Genomic DNA, 18889 nt, shown 5'->3' on the forward strand with positions numbered 1-18889 from the left:
TACAAATGATATTCACTTTTTGAAATAAGGCTAAACCGTTAGCTAAGACCCTCTGAATCCACTAAATCTCAACAAACAAGACTAGATCACTGATGGATCAAGTAAAAGAAAAAAAAGTTGTCAAGGCTTTCATACAAATGCACTGGACATGTTGGCGCCTCCGGTTCGGTTCATCCTTGTCTTGTATTTTCAAAACCACTGGATGGAAAGTGGCCTGTGTGGCCAAATCCCATGCGGCTGGAGTGCAACTTTGAAATGTCACAGCAAATGGTCCATCTGCAATACAGCACAGCACTCTAGTGGCCACCAGGGTAATACTAGCTTGTGTTGCCGTGTTGTGTAAAGTGTCTCTTCTCACCAAGGGTCCATCTCCATGAACTGTTGAGAGCAGGCGTGAGAATCCCACCAGCCAGGTGATCGGTAGAACTCTCTCCCAAAAAGCTATTAACACTAGAGGTGACATTTTGACACAAGGGATCTGACAGACAATGTAAGTGAGCTCTCTTTGTGACCCTTTTGAATTGATCGATTGGCCGCCAAAGTGCAACTTTTCTTTGAAAAATACCGGAATATCACCTACGAACACATTCTCTTTGGAAGTTTCCATGCTGACACGTTGTTTATTGATATTCAGAGAGCCGTTTTTTCGGTGTCAAGATGACAACATGATCAGTTTTGTCCTTGTGATTTCAAAGACGCCGCCGGGGTCTCAATGCATTGCAATTCTGCTGAGTCCGGCGCTCCGTTTGACATTGCAAATGTGTCACAGGGACGCTTGCCTTCCGGATCAGCCTGATGCAGCACTTACAGACTTCAACGAGGCCTCACATCCACCTGGAATGTAAAAAAAAAAAAGGCTCGTAAGCACTTTTGATGACTGAGAAATTTCCTCGGGCGCTCGTCTCGCTTGAAGCTGCGTCTGCTTATCTGTGGCCTCGTTCTGTTCAAATGTCACGTTGGTTTAAAGCGGTTATTAGTGGGGCCCATTACAAAAGAAAACCACCAGATGAGAGGAGTCGTGCAGATTAGAAATTCTCCTCCCCTCTTTTGCCCCTGCTGAGAGGATGTGGAGGCTTCAAGAATCTGTGCCACTAAACGAGAATTTTAAAGCCTAAAAATTAGGTTGGAAAAAAAAAAACATTTGACAACTAAAATAATCTAAAATTCCATCAAATTAAAAAGCTGGGTCTTGAACAACAATAAACAAAACCATACATATTATTTATTAATATAGGATAAAATTTGTTGATTTATTTATTCACTGCACTATTAAGTTTTATTCGTTCTATTCGTCTTTTTGTTGTTAATATGGCTTTCATCTTCAGTTCATCTTCATTTATAAGCAGGCAAAAGCAACCCGGAAGATCGACGTCATGACGTCATGACGCAGACACCGATTTGAAGCGCGTGTTGAAACTGAAAGCAAAACACAACGCGTGTTTGGCTGACTGTTATGCGATTGAAAGCGTATTGCTGAAAGTGAACCGTCCCGGTGGTTAAAGAAAGGTAAGGAAGCTTTGAGTGCTAAAAGCTTCTCGTCATTTGTACCCTATTTCTTTTTTAAACCTGAGTCACATAGCATTCGGTGGCTAATGTTAGCATCGGGACAGAAAATGGTAAACACAAGTTGCTGCCGCCAGACAAAGAGTGAATGTCAGGATGAATTAATTTGAAAGTAGTCTTGGTACTTCGATAGTTTTCCCAGCCAGATCTGTGGTGAAGTAATAATGTTTGGTGCGCATTAGGGAAAAAAGCTGCACACTATTAATGTCTAGCTTCACTTTTATTTGAATGGTAGAATCAATAGAAATAGGTTTTACCTGATCTACAACGCTAATATTATGTTTGACGTGTACAATATATATTCTAGCTAACTGCTCTACTTTGTATTGTAAGAATATTCCTGCACTGTGCTATTTTCTTCCCCAGGTTCGACATAATGTCTGCGGCTGAGCCCATCATCTCATCGAGACAGACGCAGAAAGAAATCAACGGCATTGCCACGCAAGTTGTGTGCACACAATTCAGTAATTACATATTTATCGTCATAACGCAGTATGGCAAAATCGGAACCTTGGTGTCTGTCACGCCCGAGTCCAAATGCGATGACTTCAACACTCCGATATTCTCCACCAAAGTGCTGCTGGGAAAAGATGAGGTATGCTAGATTATTTTGTTGACTAAAAGTGTGCAACTCTTCTGTTGAAATATTTTTCCTTTTTTTTCCAGCCCCTGACACACGTGTGTGGTAAAAACCTGGGAACGTTTGTGTCACAACAAGCCGGCAGGCCTGTCCTACTGGGACTGGCACTCAAGGACCCCTCAGTCGATGCAATTACGCAAATAAAAGAACTCATCAAAAGTTGTCAAGTTTGGTAGGAAGACTGCAAGACTCCATCATCTCCCTTTTTTCTTTTTTTTTAATTGAGTTGGATGTTTTTTTATAGTAATTTGTTAGAGCTGTTGTTCTACTTTACCAGTTTGCAAATATAACGCTCATTTGTTTTGTCATTCGCCATGTGATCACATTTTATTGCAATGTAAATATCTGAAAACATAACAAAACGTTTTCAATAAAACAGGTTAGAGATTCGATTTGTCCATTATTGATTTACATCATATCTCCCAAGAGACGATCAATGTAAATAGAGATTCCTTTTGCTAATGATTAACCCTTGCAAACTGTATATCCAAAATGGATCCTGGAATTTGATGCCTTACCTCCTCTTGAAACTGTTGCTTTCTAAAGGGGCAGGGAAATCTTGAAACAGTGAAAGAGTTTAAAGGCATGAGAATGATCATATGCACCACATATATTTGGAATATATTATGAATACACCATATATAATTGCCAGACAGACCATTAATACATTAACACGTCTCACTAATAATTTTTATACTCTTATGCATGGAAATTGGAAAATGAACAGTGTGTATGTAGTCAGCGTTCTTTCAGATTTGCAAGTCTGATTAGCAAAATTACTAAATCTGTTTTGTCCGAGGTGTCTTATCGGTTCGTGAAGGCATCACGGTGACGACACAATGAGAGCTGTAGTCACGTGACTGCTTCACCTGTTTCGCCAACCTGTTTATCCCATCCGACGCCTGAATCTCAGTTTTGTTTCGATACTTTCAAATTTACACACTTTTAGTTTCATTTTATTCAGCAGAACGGGGTAGAAACAGAAGCTTGAAAGTTTATTGTTGTGTAGGGAGTTTAGGGTGTTTTTATTTTTTTCTTTAATTTTTTTTTGGCCGGTGTGTTTCCAACGGACTTCGACCTCGCCTTGACAGCTTGCGGCCTACCTGAGACGAACAAGGAAGTTGAGACGGTTGGACCTTGCCGTCGCGGTCCGCCAATAAATGACGCCTCACGCGCGCGGCCGCCGACCCTGAAAGGCGATTAAATTCTGATTTTGATCCGCTGACACTCGCCCCGAGACGCTCCTTCGTCTTTTTGTGGACCGGATAAAGTCGCCTCCGCCGCCACCGGGTTAATAAGGTGAGACACAACATTAGGTACACCTGTACAACCTTATTACATTCAATTTTAAAGCTATATATAAATATATATATATATATATATATATAAAGTGCAGTTTCTCGAGCATGGTTACGGTCAGTCAATATACATTTACCTCAAAATGGTATTTCGCAGGTACAATTTCTTTTTTATCCAGCCTTTTTGTTTACATTTTGAAGTTGTACCTAATTATTTGGCAAACCACGCAAGTAGTAACTCGGTCTTAGCTTTAGCTCAACAAACTGCTGATTTTTTAAATTTTATTTTTTAGATTATGTGTTAATTCTCCACCCATCCCTTGTCTTGAAATCGCAAACTCTGTTACTTTTGAAAAAATATATATCCATGGTCAGTTTCATGCGTGCTTCTCAGATGAGCGTCTCTGTGGCCGACATGGACGCGTCACTGGAGAACACATCCATCGTCCACCTGAGCGCCCCCATCCTCCCGGACAGGACGGACGTATCCAACATGACCATCATTCGCATGGCTAATGGCACCATCCTGGAAGATCAGCTTTTTCTCAACACCATGACCGCCCGAGCACTCTCCGGCATCTTTGTGTGGTCTGCCCTGCTCATCACGTGCCACCAGGTATGCATCATTTGATTTTAAGTAACAAAATAACACGGCATACAAGTATTAAAAAACTATTGTGATGCTGTAGGAAGAATATTTCGCAATGGCTTCCAGTTTTAAGTTGAAATATCACCATTTGCCACTAGTGTGCAATCATAAAAAATTGCGGCCCCCTTCTATGTTGATAATTAACCCCAATGCGCTGCGCCTGCCGAGCAAATTTGTGTTGTGTTGCCGCTATAGGAATGAAACTGTCATAAACTTGGGACGCCCCCTCCCCTTGAATATGTTTTCAAGAACTGCCTGCTTTAATGTGCACTGAACATTATTCAATGTGCCTCACAATATGTGTAATCAGAGATGGCTGGGAAATGACACGCCGCTCGCACCTCCCTCGCTCAGGGACCAAAAGCAATTGTTGCATCCATAAAGGTTTATTACCTCACGCTTCACTTTTTCCTAGCTCACTCTTTGAGGCCACGCTTTCTCTTCAGCTTCGTGCCATCGCTCTTTTATGGTTTTCCTGCACAACGACATGGCGGTTTGAAAGAGCAAATAATGCTCACACGCTTGTAAAGAATCACAGGTTTCTGTTCTGCCAGGTGTTGCCTTTTATGGTCTGGCAGCAAACCTTGGCACAAGCTACGTCCACGTTTGCATAATCTTCTGAAAAGATTCCGCATTGCCGGAGTCAAAATAATCTCCATCTGTGCTCATCAGGGTCATGCTAGAGCAACAGGTGGCGTCTTAATCTCATTTTTATGACAGCCAAAGCCAAGGGGGGGGGGGAAATGAGTGAAAGCTACAGGACCATTTTAAGAAAAATGACAAAAACAACTTCAACTCTCACTGTTGTTTATTTATTTTCTGGTTCTCAAATGCTGCTGTTTTGCTTCATGTCCCCCTGGCAGATCTACACACACCTGCGCTCCTACACAGTGCCAAATGAGCAGCGCTACATTATCCGCATCCTCCTCATCGTGCCCATCTACGCCTTCGACTCCTGGCTCAGCCTGCTCTTCATCAACAACAACCAGTACTACGTGTACTTTGACTCGGTTCGGGATTGCTACGAAGGTGCGTGCCCCCCCCCCCCCCCCCAACCGTCTCGTCGTTGACATTTCCACCGTTTGCCAGTGAAAAAAAGCAACCGACCAAACAAGTTTTTCCACACCGGTTGAGGTTCTGGTTTAGTGGGAAGCTGATACCCGCTCACCTTTGTATTGGAAACAATACAACTCATCCAATTAATTTTAAATACGCAACAGCCAAAATATTGACACTCCACCTATCATACATTTGAAGGCACTACTCAGAAAGATTAGTTTCAAATTGGAACGGCCATTTTGGGGCTGACTGATGGCGGCAGGAAGACACCAATCCCATCGGCGACCATGAGTCAATCACAGGAAGCGTGCCCCCCCCCCCCCCCCTCCATCTGCATTAGCTTTATTTAATCCCCGCCTTTAAATAGCAACAAAGGATTAGGGAGGGATTTCCAAGACACACAACCCCATTGCAAGTCTCTTATTGTGAAACATTTATTGTTCCACAATGTCCCCGCTAATTATTCTTTATCGCGCGCAAGTTGGCCCGGGCTTCCTTTAAATGAATTTGAAGGTTATTGCAATTGATTGTCTCGTACAATGTGTTAAACGTACTTCTGTTTTTTTTTGTTCCAGCATTTGTAATTTATAATTTCCTGAGTCTGTCCTTTGAATACCTTGGAGGGGAGAGCGCAATCATGTCCGAGATTCGAGGGAAGCCGATACAGTAAGTTGTCTTCCTTGATGACCTCCCACTCATTGTGGCTTTTTTTTTTTTTGTCTGCACGGAGCTTTGCCATGAACTTGAATGCTTTCCTTTTCCCCACGCAGGTCGAGCTGCCTTTATGGCACCTGCTGCTTGGGTGGGATGAGCTACTCCATCGGATTTTTAAGATTTTGCAAACAGGTAAGCCTTCAGGCTGCTTTTACTTTGCTTTCTCACATTTTTCAAGATGTTCCCTTAAAATGAAGCAAATGCGCATTTCTGTAGTGGTCAGGTGATGCAATTTTTCCACTGACTTCCAAGGTGAAGGAGAACAGAGACTTGCATGTATGTCATCATTATTGAACTAGAGATCAAACCAAAACAAAATGCCCTTTGCCTCACACAAGTCTGAGCTGATCAATTTAAGGAGCTGAGCTCGTACTGTAAGTCAAAGCGGAGTAGCTTTGCTTTTAATTAATACTCAGGAGGACGCAACAAATCTGGCCCGTCGATAGTTGCCACCGGTGAACTATCCCGAGTGCAAATTGTAGGGGGGAAAAAAAGCCTCAGGTCATAGCACGCTAGGAATTAATAATTAAAAAATGATTTAGTCTTTTTTTAATGGAAAATGTCAGCAGGTTGCCAACACACTTAGCAAAATAAAAATGTTGACTCAAATGCACTTTCTTTTCAAGGCGCTGCCGGCTGGCCGGCTTTATGAAATATTGCGGCATCGACGTGAATCATTCAGAGTTAAGGGCTCGCTCTCAATTAATTTGAAGCAGGAAGTAAACTTGACTTTTGGACCGGCGCGGTGTCCTCCTGAATGCCACGCCATGCGGGTTATCTATCGTGTCTTTTTTTTGCGCTCTCCGAGAGATAACTTCATGATAACTGAGCACAGTTTTTTTTTTTTTTTTCAAGGTTAGAATTTATTACGATGCAGCTTTTGGCATTCATGCTCGATACACGTGTACCCGATGAATCGGTAATGAATCGTCCACCGCGGCCCTATTTGTGTGCAGTGAGATGGAAGAATTGTACAAACAAATCCTTCGTCCTTCTTGCTATGGTGTGTGTGTGTTTGTTTTCCAGGCAACGCTTCAGTTCTGCATCGTCAAACCCATCATGGCCGCCATCACCATTATCCTACAGGCCTATGGCAAATACCACGATGGGGATTTTAAGTGAGCTGCCTCTCCCTCTCTTTTTTTCCAGCTGCTTAGTTTGTTCTAATGGCGGAGACGTGTGACCCCAAAAGCTCCTCACAAGCGCACTTTTTTTTTTTTTTTACATCCCGTCTTCAGCCCGCAGTGGTTTTATTCCTAAAGGCCCTCCAACGACTTAAGACCACTTGAGACAGACGCTTTGTCAGCTTTTTATCGTTAGCCTTTTAGCATCGGTCTAAAAGTGTATCTGCCGATCCGCCGCGTTGTTTATCGGGAAGGATTAAATTCTCACGATCTCACGTTGTTCGGCCGTCTGACCTGACGTTGTTTTCCGTCTTGTGCTCAGCGTCAACGGGGGCTACTTGTACATCACCATCATCTACAACTTCTCCGTCAGCCTGTCGCTCTACGCCCTCTTCCTCTTCTTCTTCGCCACCAGCGACCTGCTCAGGCCGTACGAGCCCGTCCTCAAGTTCCTCACCATCAAGTCGGTCATCTTCTTGTCCTTCTGGCAAGGTGAGACGTCCGCGTGGTAGCTTTGCGCTCGGGGACCGCGAGAATTCACCAAGCTGCTCCCGTTCAAGGCATGGTCCTCGCCATCTTGGAACGCTGCGGCGTCATTCCCAACGCGCTCTACATCGACGGGGAAGAGGTCGGCGCCGGCACGGTGGCGGCCGGCTGGCAGAACTTCATCATCTGCATGGAGATGTTCTTCGCCGCCATCGCCCTGCGCTACGCCTTCACCTGCACCGTCTACCAGGAGAAGAAGAACGACGTACCACGTGAGTGTGGCCGCCCTCTTTCTTGTGTTCCTTGAGCCGCTTGTCACTTGGTATCGCTAACATCCCGATTGTCTCTGGCAGAGAGCATCCAGTCTATGCAGAGCATCTCCAGCGGTCTGAAGGAGACCATCAACCCGGGCGACATGGTGCAAGACGCCATTCACAACTTCTCGCCGGCCTACCAGCAGTACACGCAGCAGTCCACGCAGGAGGTGGTTCCGCCGGGCCCCAACACCAAAGTCGCCGCCACCGCCGGCAAGGGCTCACGCAAGTCGGACAAAGTCATGCTGATTATGTCTGACGACGACTTGTAAGCCACAGCAGCCAGGTGGGTGCGTCCTCGTCGCTGTTTTACCTCAACCGGATTAGTTTTCCTCGACACAATGTTGAGCAATGACTGCTTTTCTTCTACTGAACTTTAACGAATAGCACAGCAGCCAGATGTTTTGCCTTTCTTGGCCTTATAACAAACACACCATTGTGATATCGGATGTGACTGGAGAAGGACTGTGACAATGGTCGACACCGCCACCTAGTGGATTGCAGTTGCCACTTGTTTGAGTCAAGAAAAATGCAAGTTCCCGGTTTGGTTTTGGAGCAGGTACTTCAAACTGCAAAATAGATCACTGCAGAGTCTTTTGTATGTGTTGCATGCGTGGAGCTCCTCCAAAATGGGAGTCTTATGAAAGTGTGCAACAAGAAAGCAGGTTTTGTAGCATCTGCACTCTTGTGAATATATTTGGCAAAGCCTTTTACTATCAGGGTGACTATTTATAATTCCATACATTCTCTATTAAGATATTTTCAGTTTCGATTATAATTCTACTATACAGGCGCATCTAAAAAAAATGACGAGATTGTGGATTATTTCAGTGGTTTATTTGAAAAAAATGGTGAAAGCATTAAGCATTGATCGCTAATCACCATCCGAAATGTTTTTTTATTTTTAAGATGGCTTTAGCTTACAGCTAAAACCCTAAAAAAAAAAAAATTAAAAAAAAAAAAACTTTAAACACAATTGTATATCACATAAGAAACAGTCAAAATAATTGTTAACACAGACACTCGGTCAGGATTAGATTTTTTAAAACTATTTTCCCCTTTGAATTTCTATTAGTTTCTTTTCTTGAAATGACACAATTTTAATTTATTGAGCTGCATCTGTAAGCATGTTGAATGTACGTTGTTTATGTACAGACTGATTTTAAAATCAATAAATCTAAAAAAAAACCATCAATTTTCCATTTTTGCACATTTGACATCATTTTAACATCCATTAGTGCCAATCATTGCTCTTCTTGAGACAAGAGCAAAATGAACTTGCATGTGGGGGTCCAAAGTGAAATTTGCAAGTATTCAAAATAAAGTCATCTTTTTGTGTGTCAGATTAAAGTGAGTCGATTTGTGACAGTTTCTTTTTTTAAACAAGGAGAAATCTTTATTTGCTGGTACGAAAACAAGGCACAGCAGACACGTCGTGGAATAATTTAGCATGGTTGAAATAACGCAGCAGAGACAAAAAGATTGGATTTCTACAACAGGCGAGCTCATTGAACCAGGAGGAAACATAAAGTGAAAGATGACGAAAATAATTTAGGCATCTTATGAATGAGAATCAAACATGAATGAAATAAATATGAAAGAGTATAATAATGACAGCAAACTTGCAATACCTTGCAACCACATCAAACATTTCCTTTAGGAAATGTTTTTTTTATCTTGTGTAGCTTGTTCGACTGGTCGAGCTTGTTTGGACGACTAAAATAACCGAAGCTATTTACGTAAGCACATTTCTAGACTATGTCATCATCGTGACTCATACGAATGTATGTGAAAAATCTGGGGAAGAAGCAAACTGGGAAAAAAGGTAACGTCATCTTTATTTCATGCAAATTGCTCTTAACTGCTTTGTGTGAAGTGGCAATTTTTTTTTTCTTGGTTATACAGTTGGCAGAAACGTGGGAACCAGCAACACTCACGTCACCTGGAAAAAGGTTTGTATCTGTGTACTGTACTTCTGCACGTGTCAATGTGAAGCACTGATATTGAACAATGCTTCGTTTTGCCACAGGAGGTCGCTGTTGGTTTAAACTTTCTGTCTGCGTCAAGCTTCATTGTGGAGGGACAGGATTTTTAGCAGCTCTGGGAATTCTGTCAGGTAGGATAACGGCTCTTATAAAAGCATTACCACCGTGGTTAAAAGTGAAATCAGAAAAAATAAAGCGGCAACAAGAACATACGACGTGTGCTGTGCTGTAGATGCATGCTTACTTAACGCATGGGAGTCAAACGTGTTCCGATCAACATCGGGTGTCTGGATTTTGCACTTTTTTACACCAAAAAGTGAACTGTCAGAATGTCAACTTACTCTCGTGAAGTAGAACAAAACCAAAAAAACTGCATCTTTTGTGTATCCTCAGTCACGGAGACACAACAACAACAAATTGTGCTTAGAGCAACTATCAGTGGCCTATAAATACTCGTCAATTCATGACCAAAATATTTTTTTCATCGCTGTATGGACACATTTTCAGCATCAATTACTTATGCTAAGTGGACTTCAACAGAACGGTTACGCAACTCATACCACTCCCAGGATAGTAACATAAATATAGAAAAAGGATGTAATATGTACTTATGCATATAAAACTTATGTGTCAGGAAGATGATGTAAAATGTACAAAATACAAAATGAGAGTAAGGACACAGCTGTAAGGTCACAGCAGGTTGTACAGCAGCAAAGACCCCCACTGGGTAGGTTTTTTTTTAGGGGGTGGTCAATAGTCATGTTCTCTTAGTCGAGAGAAGATCCTGTCATGAGCAAATTTTTTACGTATCCTCCGGTTGAGAAGGCCTTAAGAGCATGGGCATTTATGGCATTTGGTTGCCATGGCAACAAATGGTTTCTTTCATTTCTACCTGCTTACGAGGTGAGCGTCAGGGGTTTTCCTATAAAAGTGTGTTTGAATAAAAAAAGAATGGACAGAAAATAGAATAGCGACTGTGACGGACGGAGCCACCATCAGCAACACTCAGCTGACCCAGCAGTAGGAATGACGCGTTTTACTTTCTGGACGGAGTCATGTGACCGCAGCCTGAGGTCCAAAGCGTTTATGTTACAGGAAATATTTCATTCTTAAAAACCTGTCATTAAGTGATTTTAACGTCATCCAATATGGATTACCTTCCAGAGAGTGGCATTTGAGAGGCAAAACTAGAAATTGCAGTCTCCTCAGAAATTGTGCGTGAATGCTGAGAGACTATACGACCAATTGAAAAAAGAGGACTATTTATAAAAAAATAAAATAAAAAAAAAACGAGGGGATGACGTCATAGCAATTGGGATGATTTTTAAGTGCTTATTATTTAGCTTCAAAGCCAATAAGTGCTGAAAGGGCAAAAAAAAACAAAAGCGCACTTTGCTTGAGAACCACTAAAAAAAAAAAAAACTCTTACATTTCTGGAAAAATTGAAACCAGAAAAGAAAGTCCTTCATTTTCACCGCTTGTCTCTCAGCATTCAGACGAGAAGTGCTGTTAGCTTCGTGAAGTCAAAATGCAGTAATTTCCTACGTGGCAACTTAGTAAACAGAGCGGACTGCCCTAACCCTAACCCTAACCCTAACCCTAACCCTAACCCTAACCCTAACCTCTAACCCTAACCCTAACCCTAACCCTAACCCTAACCCCTAACCCCTAACCCCTAACCCCTAACCCTAACCCTAACCCTAACCCTAACCCTAACCCTAACCCCAACCCCAACCCCAACCCCAACCCCAACCCCAACCCCAACCCCAACCCCAACCCTAACCCTAACCCCTAACCCCTAACCCTAGCAGATATCATGAAAAAGGATCTCTCAGCCCTTGATTGAGGCAACGCTGTGCTTGGAAATGCTTAGGTGAGCTTTGACATACTTTCAAAACAATATAAACTGGTGCTGCCACCCGAAGGCATGTCGGACGTTTTTGTCGTTCTTTTGCTCAGTCAAGAAGAGGAACTTTACCCTGCCGGTGCTGTTAGGACGGTGTCGGGGGGGATGGGGGGGCAGGTGGTTTGCACAGTGCAAATAAAGGCTGTGCCAAAAGTCACAATAGGCTTCCTTATTTCAGGTATATCATGGATTACATCCCAAATTGGTGCAAATGTGGACAGACATACTCCCCAAGTGGCAGTTTTGCAAAGGGAGGCCAGAAATCTAATAAAAAGAAGGAAGCTCATGGTGACTTTTGGAATACCAATGTAAACCCCCCGCAAAAAAAGATTGGGAATGTAGTTCCAAAGTGTAAACTGAAGGACTGAGGGGAAAAAAAAAAAGCCAGCCCAAAGATGTCAGATCTGAGGACACTTTTTAGGGTGTGAAGATAAAGGACAGAGGAAGGGAGAGTCACGAATGCAGCATAAGAGGACGTGGAGCTCGCCATCCCGTCAATTATCCTTCAGTCTGACTTGTGAGATTCCACTCGGTGCGGGACGAGGCCCGGTCAGGATGGGGCGGGAAGCGGAGACCCCAGTCGGGTGGACACTAGGACGGCGCCGAAAAGGGCGTCGGTCCGGAGCTGTTGTGATTGGCCGACTTGACAATGGTAATGACGCTGGTGGTGGCCACTTTGCCCGGCGACAGGGGCCCGCTGCGGGTCACAGTCCTGGCGAAGCACTGCAGCGCCTCGTACTTGGCGCGCAGGGCCTCCAGCTCCAGCCGCATGCTGGCGTTCTCGCGGGCCAGCTTGTCCACCTCGTGCTGTAGCTCCGTCTTCTGGCGCTCCAGCTCCTCCTTCTGGGCGACGCGCTTGATGCGGCAGCTGGCGGCGTAGCCTCGGTTCTTGAGCGTTCTCCGCCGTTGCTTCAGCCGTACCACGTCCTCCTTGGTCAGCCCGCGCAGGTGCTGGTTCAGCTCCCGCACGGACATGGCCACCAGCTCGTCGTCGCTGAGGGCCGGGGCATTCTCGCCCGACTCCTTCTTGACCTGTGGACCGGGAAACACCCGCGTGAGAACCCGATTGCTAATAACGAGATGACGGCGCTTACCTTTAAAGCTTTGCTCGTCTTGGAAGGAGTCGTCATTCCCTGCATGCAGACAACTTGCCACACTCTCACAGGAGACGCACTGAGACAGTAGAAATGAAAATTAGTCACCCGGTAAACTCTTACGATCCAATCAGATTTCAGCCTGTGTTTCTGTATCACTCTAATCCTCCCAGGACCTTCAACCATCAATAGTTCCTGCCTCTATTATGGCACACCTGCAGATGGGATGTGGTTGGCTGCAAATGCTGCCCTCTGCTGGTGAACCCTAACCTCCACCATTGTGCAAAAGTGCCATTAAGTGAAAACTAATGCCACTGCTGCAACTTTGAGCATCTTGCCATTCGCCATGTCTACCAGCAGGGGACAGTAAGACTTCATTTGAGCCGAATGTCTGAACAATGTAGTTCACTAGACCAAGCCAGCATCCCTTATAAGAAGCTGGACTCTTTGTCTTCGAGCCTAAAAAAAAAAAAAAAATTAACACGTCCTGCCGATCCGCCCCACTACCTCCAAGAAAAGGCTCCATTTCAGGACTTAAAGTGCCGTGTATCGTGCTGAGTGGCTGCCATGGCAACGCCCCTGCAAATGGGCGTGGGAGTGTGAGTCACATGGTCAGCGAGCGGGTAAACAAGGCTCATTCATAACCGCAACAGCCTGGCTCACGCAGACTACAAACACGATTTCTTTTTTTCCCCCCAACAAGTGAGTGAGGAGGGGTCCCTCGTAGTGCCCACCACCACATGATAAGGTGTAAATTACGGTCACGTCAGCAGAACATTTTCAGTGCAGTCATGCTGACCTTTACCGGGGCGGCTTGTGGAAAATTCCCTGTGTCACGGCGGAATAGTTTCCCTCGTAGTCACGGGTGTATTTTTACCGGCAGACAATGTCGTCTATCAGCATCCCGCTGCTCAGATCCTCTTACGCTGGGCTTTCCTGATCCTCCACATGCCCTTATTTATCTCTGCGGGGTAAATTTAGCACGACGCGGCTCAAAATGATTTCTGCCAAGTCGACAGTTTAACTAGAAATTATATCCCGGGCGAGTTCTCTGAATATTGCCTTGGGTGGGGCGGCACTGCTCCTCAAACCTTTTTACACTAAGTACCACCTCAAAAAAGACTTTTCTCATGAGAGTATATTTTAATAAGTCAATATAACATTACTTTTTGTACAATTTGTACACTGTTTACTTACTGTCAAATCAAACATTAAAGAGAATTGTGGAAGGCGTATTCATTGTCTTCTGCTAGCTAAATCTTAACACGGGCTCGGGTTAGCATCGATGATCATTGTGTTACAACCCTTGAAGCAGCAGATATTTGCACACATGTAGCCAGATATAGCAATACTCCCAGGCATATATTCTTTATCCTCTGTGAAAAACAGCTAATATTGCAACAGTTTTTTGTGATTGCATTATACTGCCCCCTCTGGCCAAATCACAGACACCAGTAGAGTACTATTTACAACAGGGGTCACATGGTGGCGGCAGGCCCCTGAGGGACCACATGAATAAGTCAACCAAGCCTGTTCTAAAAATAGCTTACCCCTTTAGGGACATTGTGATTTTCTAGGAATGTTGTAGAAATGATCATTTGAAAATGTAAACACTGGCAGAGATGTGTCGAAATACAGTGCTGCATCTTGATATTTGTTATTTCAAAAGTGTGTGTCAAATTAGTAACCCCTGATCCTGATCTACAGTTTGAACATGTAATTCTGGGATTTCTTTGGCATACCGCATTTTGAGAACCCGTGCTTGAGGCGAATGTTTTTTTTTTAATGGCTATTTTGAAGATTTGGGCCCAAGCTTGAATCATGACATCCCAGTTGACAAGATGTAGACAAACATCAAAGTGTCCCAGCGCCCAGAAACGCATGATTAAAGCTAACCTCTAAGTCCTGTTTCGGGATTCTAGCAACATCTGCCCCCACCCCCCCTCCCCCCCTCTAAACAGCTGCATCACCAAAGTAAATATAATATGGAATTCCTCGTGTAGGTCAGTAGGGGGGGTCCCTGGGAATATTCCTTGTAGAGATTATGGAAAAGTGTCGCATGATGGCAATAGGGGAGGTCCCCCTTTCTTTGTACAAGGGGGGCCTCTGGATTGTTTTCCTGAAATTCTTTAGGCATGTGCTTATGTTTTTCCAAGGTTCTCCTCATCAAGATGCCAACGTTTCCTCCACGAGAGCACGCATGATACAACCCAGGCGCTCTGTGCACATGCGACAGATGTTTTTTTGTTTTTTTACCCCAACAGACGCAATCAAGAAAACAATTCGTGCGAGGCTATTCTGAAAAGGCAGTCTGGGAAAATACCTCCAAAAAAAAGGCCACAGATGGCTCGCTTAGAGAACAAAAACCGCATTCCTGAGTAAACACACATGTGCCGGAGCCTCTCTTGCAAATGTTCACCGGGATAGGCCCAATATGTCCTGCCATGCACTCTACTACAAGGGAACATGGAGGGGAGGGGAGGCAAACCTTTTTCTCACTTGTAAAACAACAGTTGCAAAGTGTACAAAATGTCTGGAATTCCGAAGCGTCTGGCGTAGTTCACGTGCCCAAACAAATCGAACGTAGCCTGTGCACACATGCTGGGAGGTCTGCACCATGCAAACTCGTTTCTGTGTCCAGTGGAACCTGTCAAATCGCCTCTTTGCAGATTGGAAAAATCGTTTCAGCTTGATTTTTTTTTTTTCTGCATTTGCATGTTATGTGGTGTTCCTTCTTTTTCTTTTCCCATTTTAAACCTTCCCTAAATGCAATAGTTGAGAAATCCCCTCTTTGCAATCCAACAGAATGATGTAACGGCGCGTCCACGACAAAGCTCGGCACGATCCGCCGCCGCCGCAAAGTTTGAGTTGAAAGGAGTCTCGGCGAGTCGCTGCGTGCAATCAACAGGCGGGCTCGCACTGATGTGGAGAGCGCTGAGCGTCGCGCGTTGTTTTGGCTGCACGCGCAACTTTGAAATAAATGTTTTCCAAAGTATTTTTGGGCCTTCTTGAGACAATTTGTCTCTTGGTTCTCATAAAAAAATAACAAAGTGGATCATGACTGCTGGTGACAATTTTTTCCAGTTATCCGATTCAACGCTTTCTTTTCGTGCTTAGGCTTTTAAGTCTGTCACATTTCCAGTTTGGAATACTTGACATGTTTTCATTCTTTTTTTTTTTTACTGGCAGCGCTATTTGAAAAGCACTTGATGACGTGTTGTTGTTTTTTTCCAGGCATCTGGTCAAATTCAAAGTTTGCAGCAGGTAACTACTGAGCCCGGCCCGCTTTGAAAATAAACAACACACAGGCCCGCTTTGGACACCTTGTTTTCCTTTTTTTCTATTTGCTAGTTCAGAGTGCAGACTATGGCAAATAATCTTTTTTTTTTTTTTTTTTGCTCCCCAGGCGGTTTGTTGAAATCCATCCAACGGACCCTGTACATGTGCAGATTCCACTCTTTCCCCCAGCGCAGCACATTCGGCGGGCTCCGATGCGAAGGAAACGCGGTGCATAGCCGAGCGGTGAGTCACGCTGTTTACTGGTAAAAGCCGCAAACGGCAAGGAGGGAATCGCACCCTCCCGATCTGACGTTTCCTGGAAAATCCCGTTGTTTCACAGGAAAGGAAGGAAAAGGAGCCCGAGCAATGGTTGGCATGACCACAGTAGATCTTTGCGGAAAGGGAGGGGAACTCGTTGTATTCCAAAGACAATTTCAAGAATGCAGAACGAGGGCTGGGGAAATGAGCCGACATGGAAAAGCCGCGTGTCGATAACGGAAGGCGATAAAGCGGGCTTCAAAACGACAAGCTCAGGCATTCTGGTTTTTATGCTGCCATCAGGAAGTTGCAAAATAAACGTCAGCTAACCATCGCGTTTGCTCAGTGAGGAATTCCCAATAACATCCTAGCAAGTAAATAAACTGTGCCACGCCTTCGGAGCACAATGAGGCAGCCATGCCGGCAGGGTGGGTCGAGGTCAAAATGTGAGGTCATTTCAATAGGTACACCTGCACACGTCAACAACATAAATCATAATGCCGACTTTTGATTGACAATTTGGCACCAAACCAAGTTTCTATTTGTGTTTTGCACACTCGTAGCTAAAAACAATTGCTCTATAAATAGCAGACGGATGCTAGAAAGTTTTTGGCAGTTACTCCAATGCGATGTCGATCTGGATTCGATTAATTGCTCAGCCCTGTGCCAAATCAATTAAAAACCCATGTTTTTTCTTTTTGTCTTGTTTTCAGCTCTGGCATTTTGTCGCTTGTGCAGGTGTAATCCAATGTATGCGTAAATTATGTTTACCCCGAGAGTAAAATCGCAGGCTTGCACGGCCAATCATCCGCCTCCCTCCCTCCCTCCAGAGCGAGCGAAGCAAAAACACATCAGAGCAAACATCCCTGTGAGTCATCACATTGCTCACCGCAGCTATGTCACTTTCACAACACTCCACCGCCAGCCACATGAGCTCGCTGCCTTCTGCTGCCGCGTTTCATGCGGGCCGAGTAGCAAATGACTGGTGACAATTTAAAGACAGAGCCCTTGTCTGGATCTCCTAACCCTCATGTGCTTCATCACGCTCACACCACAAGCGCGCCAGTGGAAAAAAAAAAGTGACTCAGCCTGGGACCTAATAGAGAAAAATATAGTGGGAGTGGGGAGGGGAGGGGCGGGGGGGTTCAATGCAACCACATGTTCACCTCATGACAGACAAGAGCGCCCACTCCCACATTCTGTGCACCCACCCGGAACAAAATTGAAAGTGCAAGTTGGTGACATTTAAAGTGCAAGATGTGACTCAAACGCACGTTCATCTGAGATCATTTGGAAAAAATGTGGAGCTGTAAAATCATGCACTTGTTATCTATTTTATGAACAACATTATTAAGACTTGTAGATGGAGATATGTGCTCCCCCACTAGCCTTGCCTGCCCCGGTGGTCTGGTGCCCTTTGTCCTACATGTACATGTTTGAAAATGCATACCACGTGTTATACTATTGCAATGTCAATGGCAGGCTAAATTTGGGCTATTTACGGTAAACTTGGAATGACAACAAAAAGTGCGGTGAAAATATTTGACAGATTTTTTTGTAGAAAAAAAGCCTGTGTTATTATTATTAATCATCATTTCAAATATAGATTGCTTAAATTAGGCTCTAATTTGACCGAACTAAACTACTTTTAAAGTTATTAATGGAACGCGTAGTTGTGAACTTTCACGAGGTCGTTAATTCTGTTTATTTCAACTTAACCGCAAACTCCCGAGTAAGCTTTTTTTTTTGGCCAACGTGTTGACTTAAAGTCTTTTTTTTAATTATTAATATTATTATTTCGGAATTTTTGCGGAATATCCAAACTCACTTCTAATTACATAAATAAACAACCTCACCTCTGTGGACGCGCGAGGAACCCCGTGGACTGGAATGCACGGAAAAATAATAATATATTAAAAAGAAAAAAAAAAGAAAATTATGTCCGGTTTGGTGGGAACCTAACCCCCACACGGGGAAACCAGGCCGTCGAATCCGCTTTGCTGAGTGCGGCAGACGGCAAGCCAGCCAGCCTGCGAGCGGAGCGGAGCGTCCTGCTAACTCGATTCACCCCAAAACAACAACAATGTTACGAACATTCCACGCTCCCGCTTCCGCAAGCACTGACGTCATCGCGTCCTCATGACCGCCCCCTCCATTCATGAAAATAACTTAGTGCTGACGTCAGCGCCGGGAGGGGGAAGCCAGAAATAGAAGAGTCTGTTTTTCTTGCGGAGGGGGAAAAAAAAAGTCCTAATCTGGTGGAAGAAAGCGCGTAGAATAAGATCTTAAAAAGTGATCTTGAGCACCAACAAGTTGGGGGGGGGGGCGTCAAGCTTGCCTGGAGCAGCTGCATTCCATTCCTGAGGAAAGAATGCGGGGCAGCGGCAGTCACAGGATTGTTCTTATTGGGGCTGCTGCTGCAGTCACAGGTTATTTTTGTCTTGCGATTAAAACGCCCAATGTGTTTAATATGAAGAATGAGGGCATTTACTTTTAAGGTCACCCTCTCAACACACTGTT

The 18889-nt window shown here is 44.2% G+C and overlaps 3 protein-coding genes across 5 annotated transcripts; 2 read left to right on the forward strand and 1 right to left on the reverse strand.

The window, feature by feature from the left end:
* Nucleotides 1-1347: 1347 nt before the first annotated feature.
* On the forward strand, nt 1348-2593 carry psmg3 (proteasome (prosome, macropain) assembly chaperone 3). The gene is made up of 3 exons (XM_061303396.1): nt 1348-1506; nt 1930-2158; nt 2230-2593. The coding sequence occupies exons 2-3, from the start codon at nt 1940-1942 to the stop codon at nt 2377-2379; spliced, it is 369 nt and encodes a 122-aa protein (XP_061159380.1). The 5' UTR covers nt 1348-1506; nt 1930-1939; the 3' UTR covers nt 2380-2593.
* A 450-nt stretch (nt 2594-3043) lies between these two features.
* On the forward strand, nt 3044-9038 carry tmem184a (transmembrane protein 184a). 2 transcript variants are annotated; one of them, XM_061303395.1, is made up of 10 exons: nt 3044-3502; nt 3896-4117; nt 5014-5179; nt 5785-5875; nt 5980-6055; nt 6950-7041; nt 7370-7539; nt 7608-7805; nt 7887-8133; nt 8240-9038. In XM_061303395.1, exons 2-9 carry the CDS (start codon nt 3896-3898, stop codon nt 8117-8119), a joined length of 1248 nt encoding a protein of 415 aa, XP_061159379.1. In that variant the 5' UTR covers nt 3044-3502; the 3' UTR covers nt 8120-8133; nt 8240-9038. The 2 variants fall into 2 exon arrangements, with proteins under 2 accessions (XP_061159379.1, XP_061159377.1); XM_061303393.1 differs by having other exon boundaries at nt 7887-9038.
* A 2559-nt stretch (nt 9039-11597) lies between these two features.
* mafk (v-maf avian musculoaponeurotic fibrosarcoma oncogene homolog K) lies at nt 11598-18644 on the reverse strand. Of its 2 annotated transcripts, none has more exons than XM_061303462.1 (3): nt 18226-18644; nt 12833-12911; nt 11598-12770 (listed from the first exon to the last, which is right to left on the reverse strand). In XM_061303462.1, the coding sequence occupies exons 2-3, from the start codon at nt 12875-12877 to the stop codon at nt 12330-12332; spliced, it is 486 nt and encodes a 161-aa protein (XP_061159446.1). In that variant the 5' UTR covers nt 12878-12911; nt 18226-18644; the 3' UTR covers nt 11598-12329. The 2 variants fall into 2 exon arrangements, with proteins under 2 accessions (XP_061159446.1, XP_061159447.1); XM_061303463.1 differs by lacking the exon at nt 18226-18644 and adding an exon at nt 17259-18203.
* Nucleotides 18645-18889: the final 245 nt, after the last annotated feature.

This window comes from Syngnathus typhle, linkage group LG17, assembly GCF_033458585.1.
Source record: "Syngnathus typhle isolate RoL2023-S1 ecotype Sweden linkage group LG17, RoL_Styp_1.0, whole genome shotgun sequence".
Taxonomy (NCBI): Eukaryota; Metazoa; Chordata; class Actinopteri; order Syngnathiformes; family Syngnathidae; genus Syngnathus; species Syngnathus typhle.

Excerpts from the sequence above, each read along its gene's own strand:
- psmg3 (XM_061303396.1), top strand. The coding sequence starts at position 1,940 with ATGTCTGCGGCTGAGCCCATCATCTCATCGAGACAGACGCAGAAAGAA. Across the intron at positions 2,159-2,229 it reads TGCTGCTGGGAAAAGATGAG|CCCCTGACACACGTGTGTGG; the intron begins GTATGCTAGATT and ends TTTTTTTTCCAG.
- mafk (XM_061303462.1), bottom strand. The coding sequence starts at position 12,877 with ATGCAGGGAATGACGACTCCTTCCAAGACGAGCAAAGCTTTAAAG. Across the intron at positions 12,771-12,832 it reads AGACGAGCAAAGCTTTAAAG|GTCAAGAAGGAGTCGGGCGA; the intron begins GTAAGCGCCGTC and ends CCCGGTCCACAG.
- tmem184a (XM_061303393.1), top strand. The coding sequence starts at position 3,896 with ATGAGCGTCTCTGTGGCCGACATGGACGCGTCACTGGAGAACACATCC. Across the intron at positions 6,056-6,949 it reads TTTTAAGATTTTGCAAACAG|GCAACGCTTCAGTTCTGCAT; the intron begins GTAAGCCTTCAG and ends TTTGTTTTCCAG. Across the intron at positions 7,806-7,886 it reads GAAGAAGAACGACGTACCAC|AGAGCATCCAGTCTATGCAG; the intron begins GTGAGTGTGGCC and ends TGTCTCTGGCAG.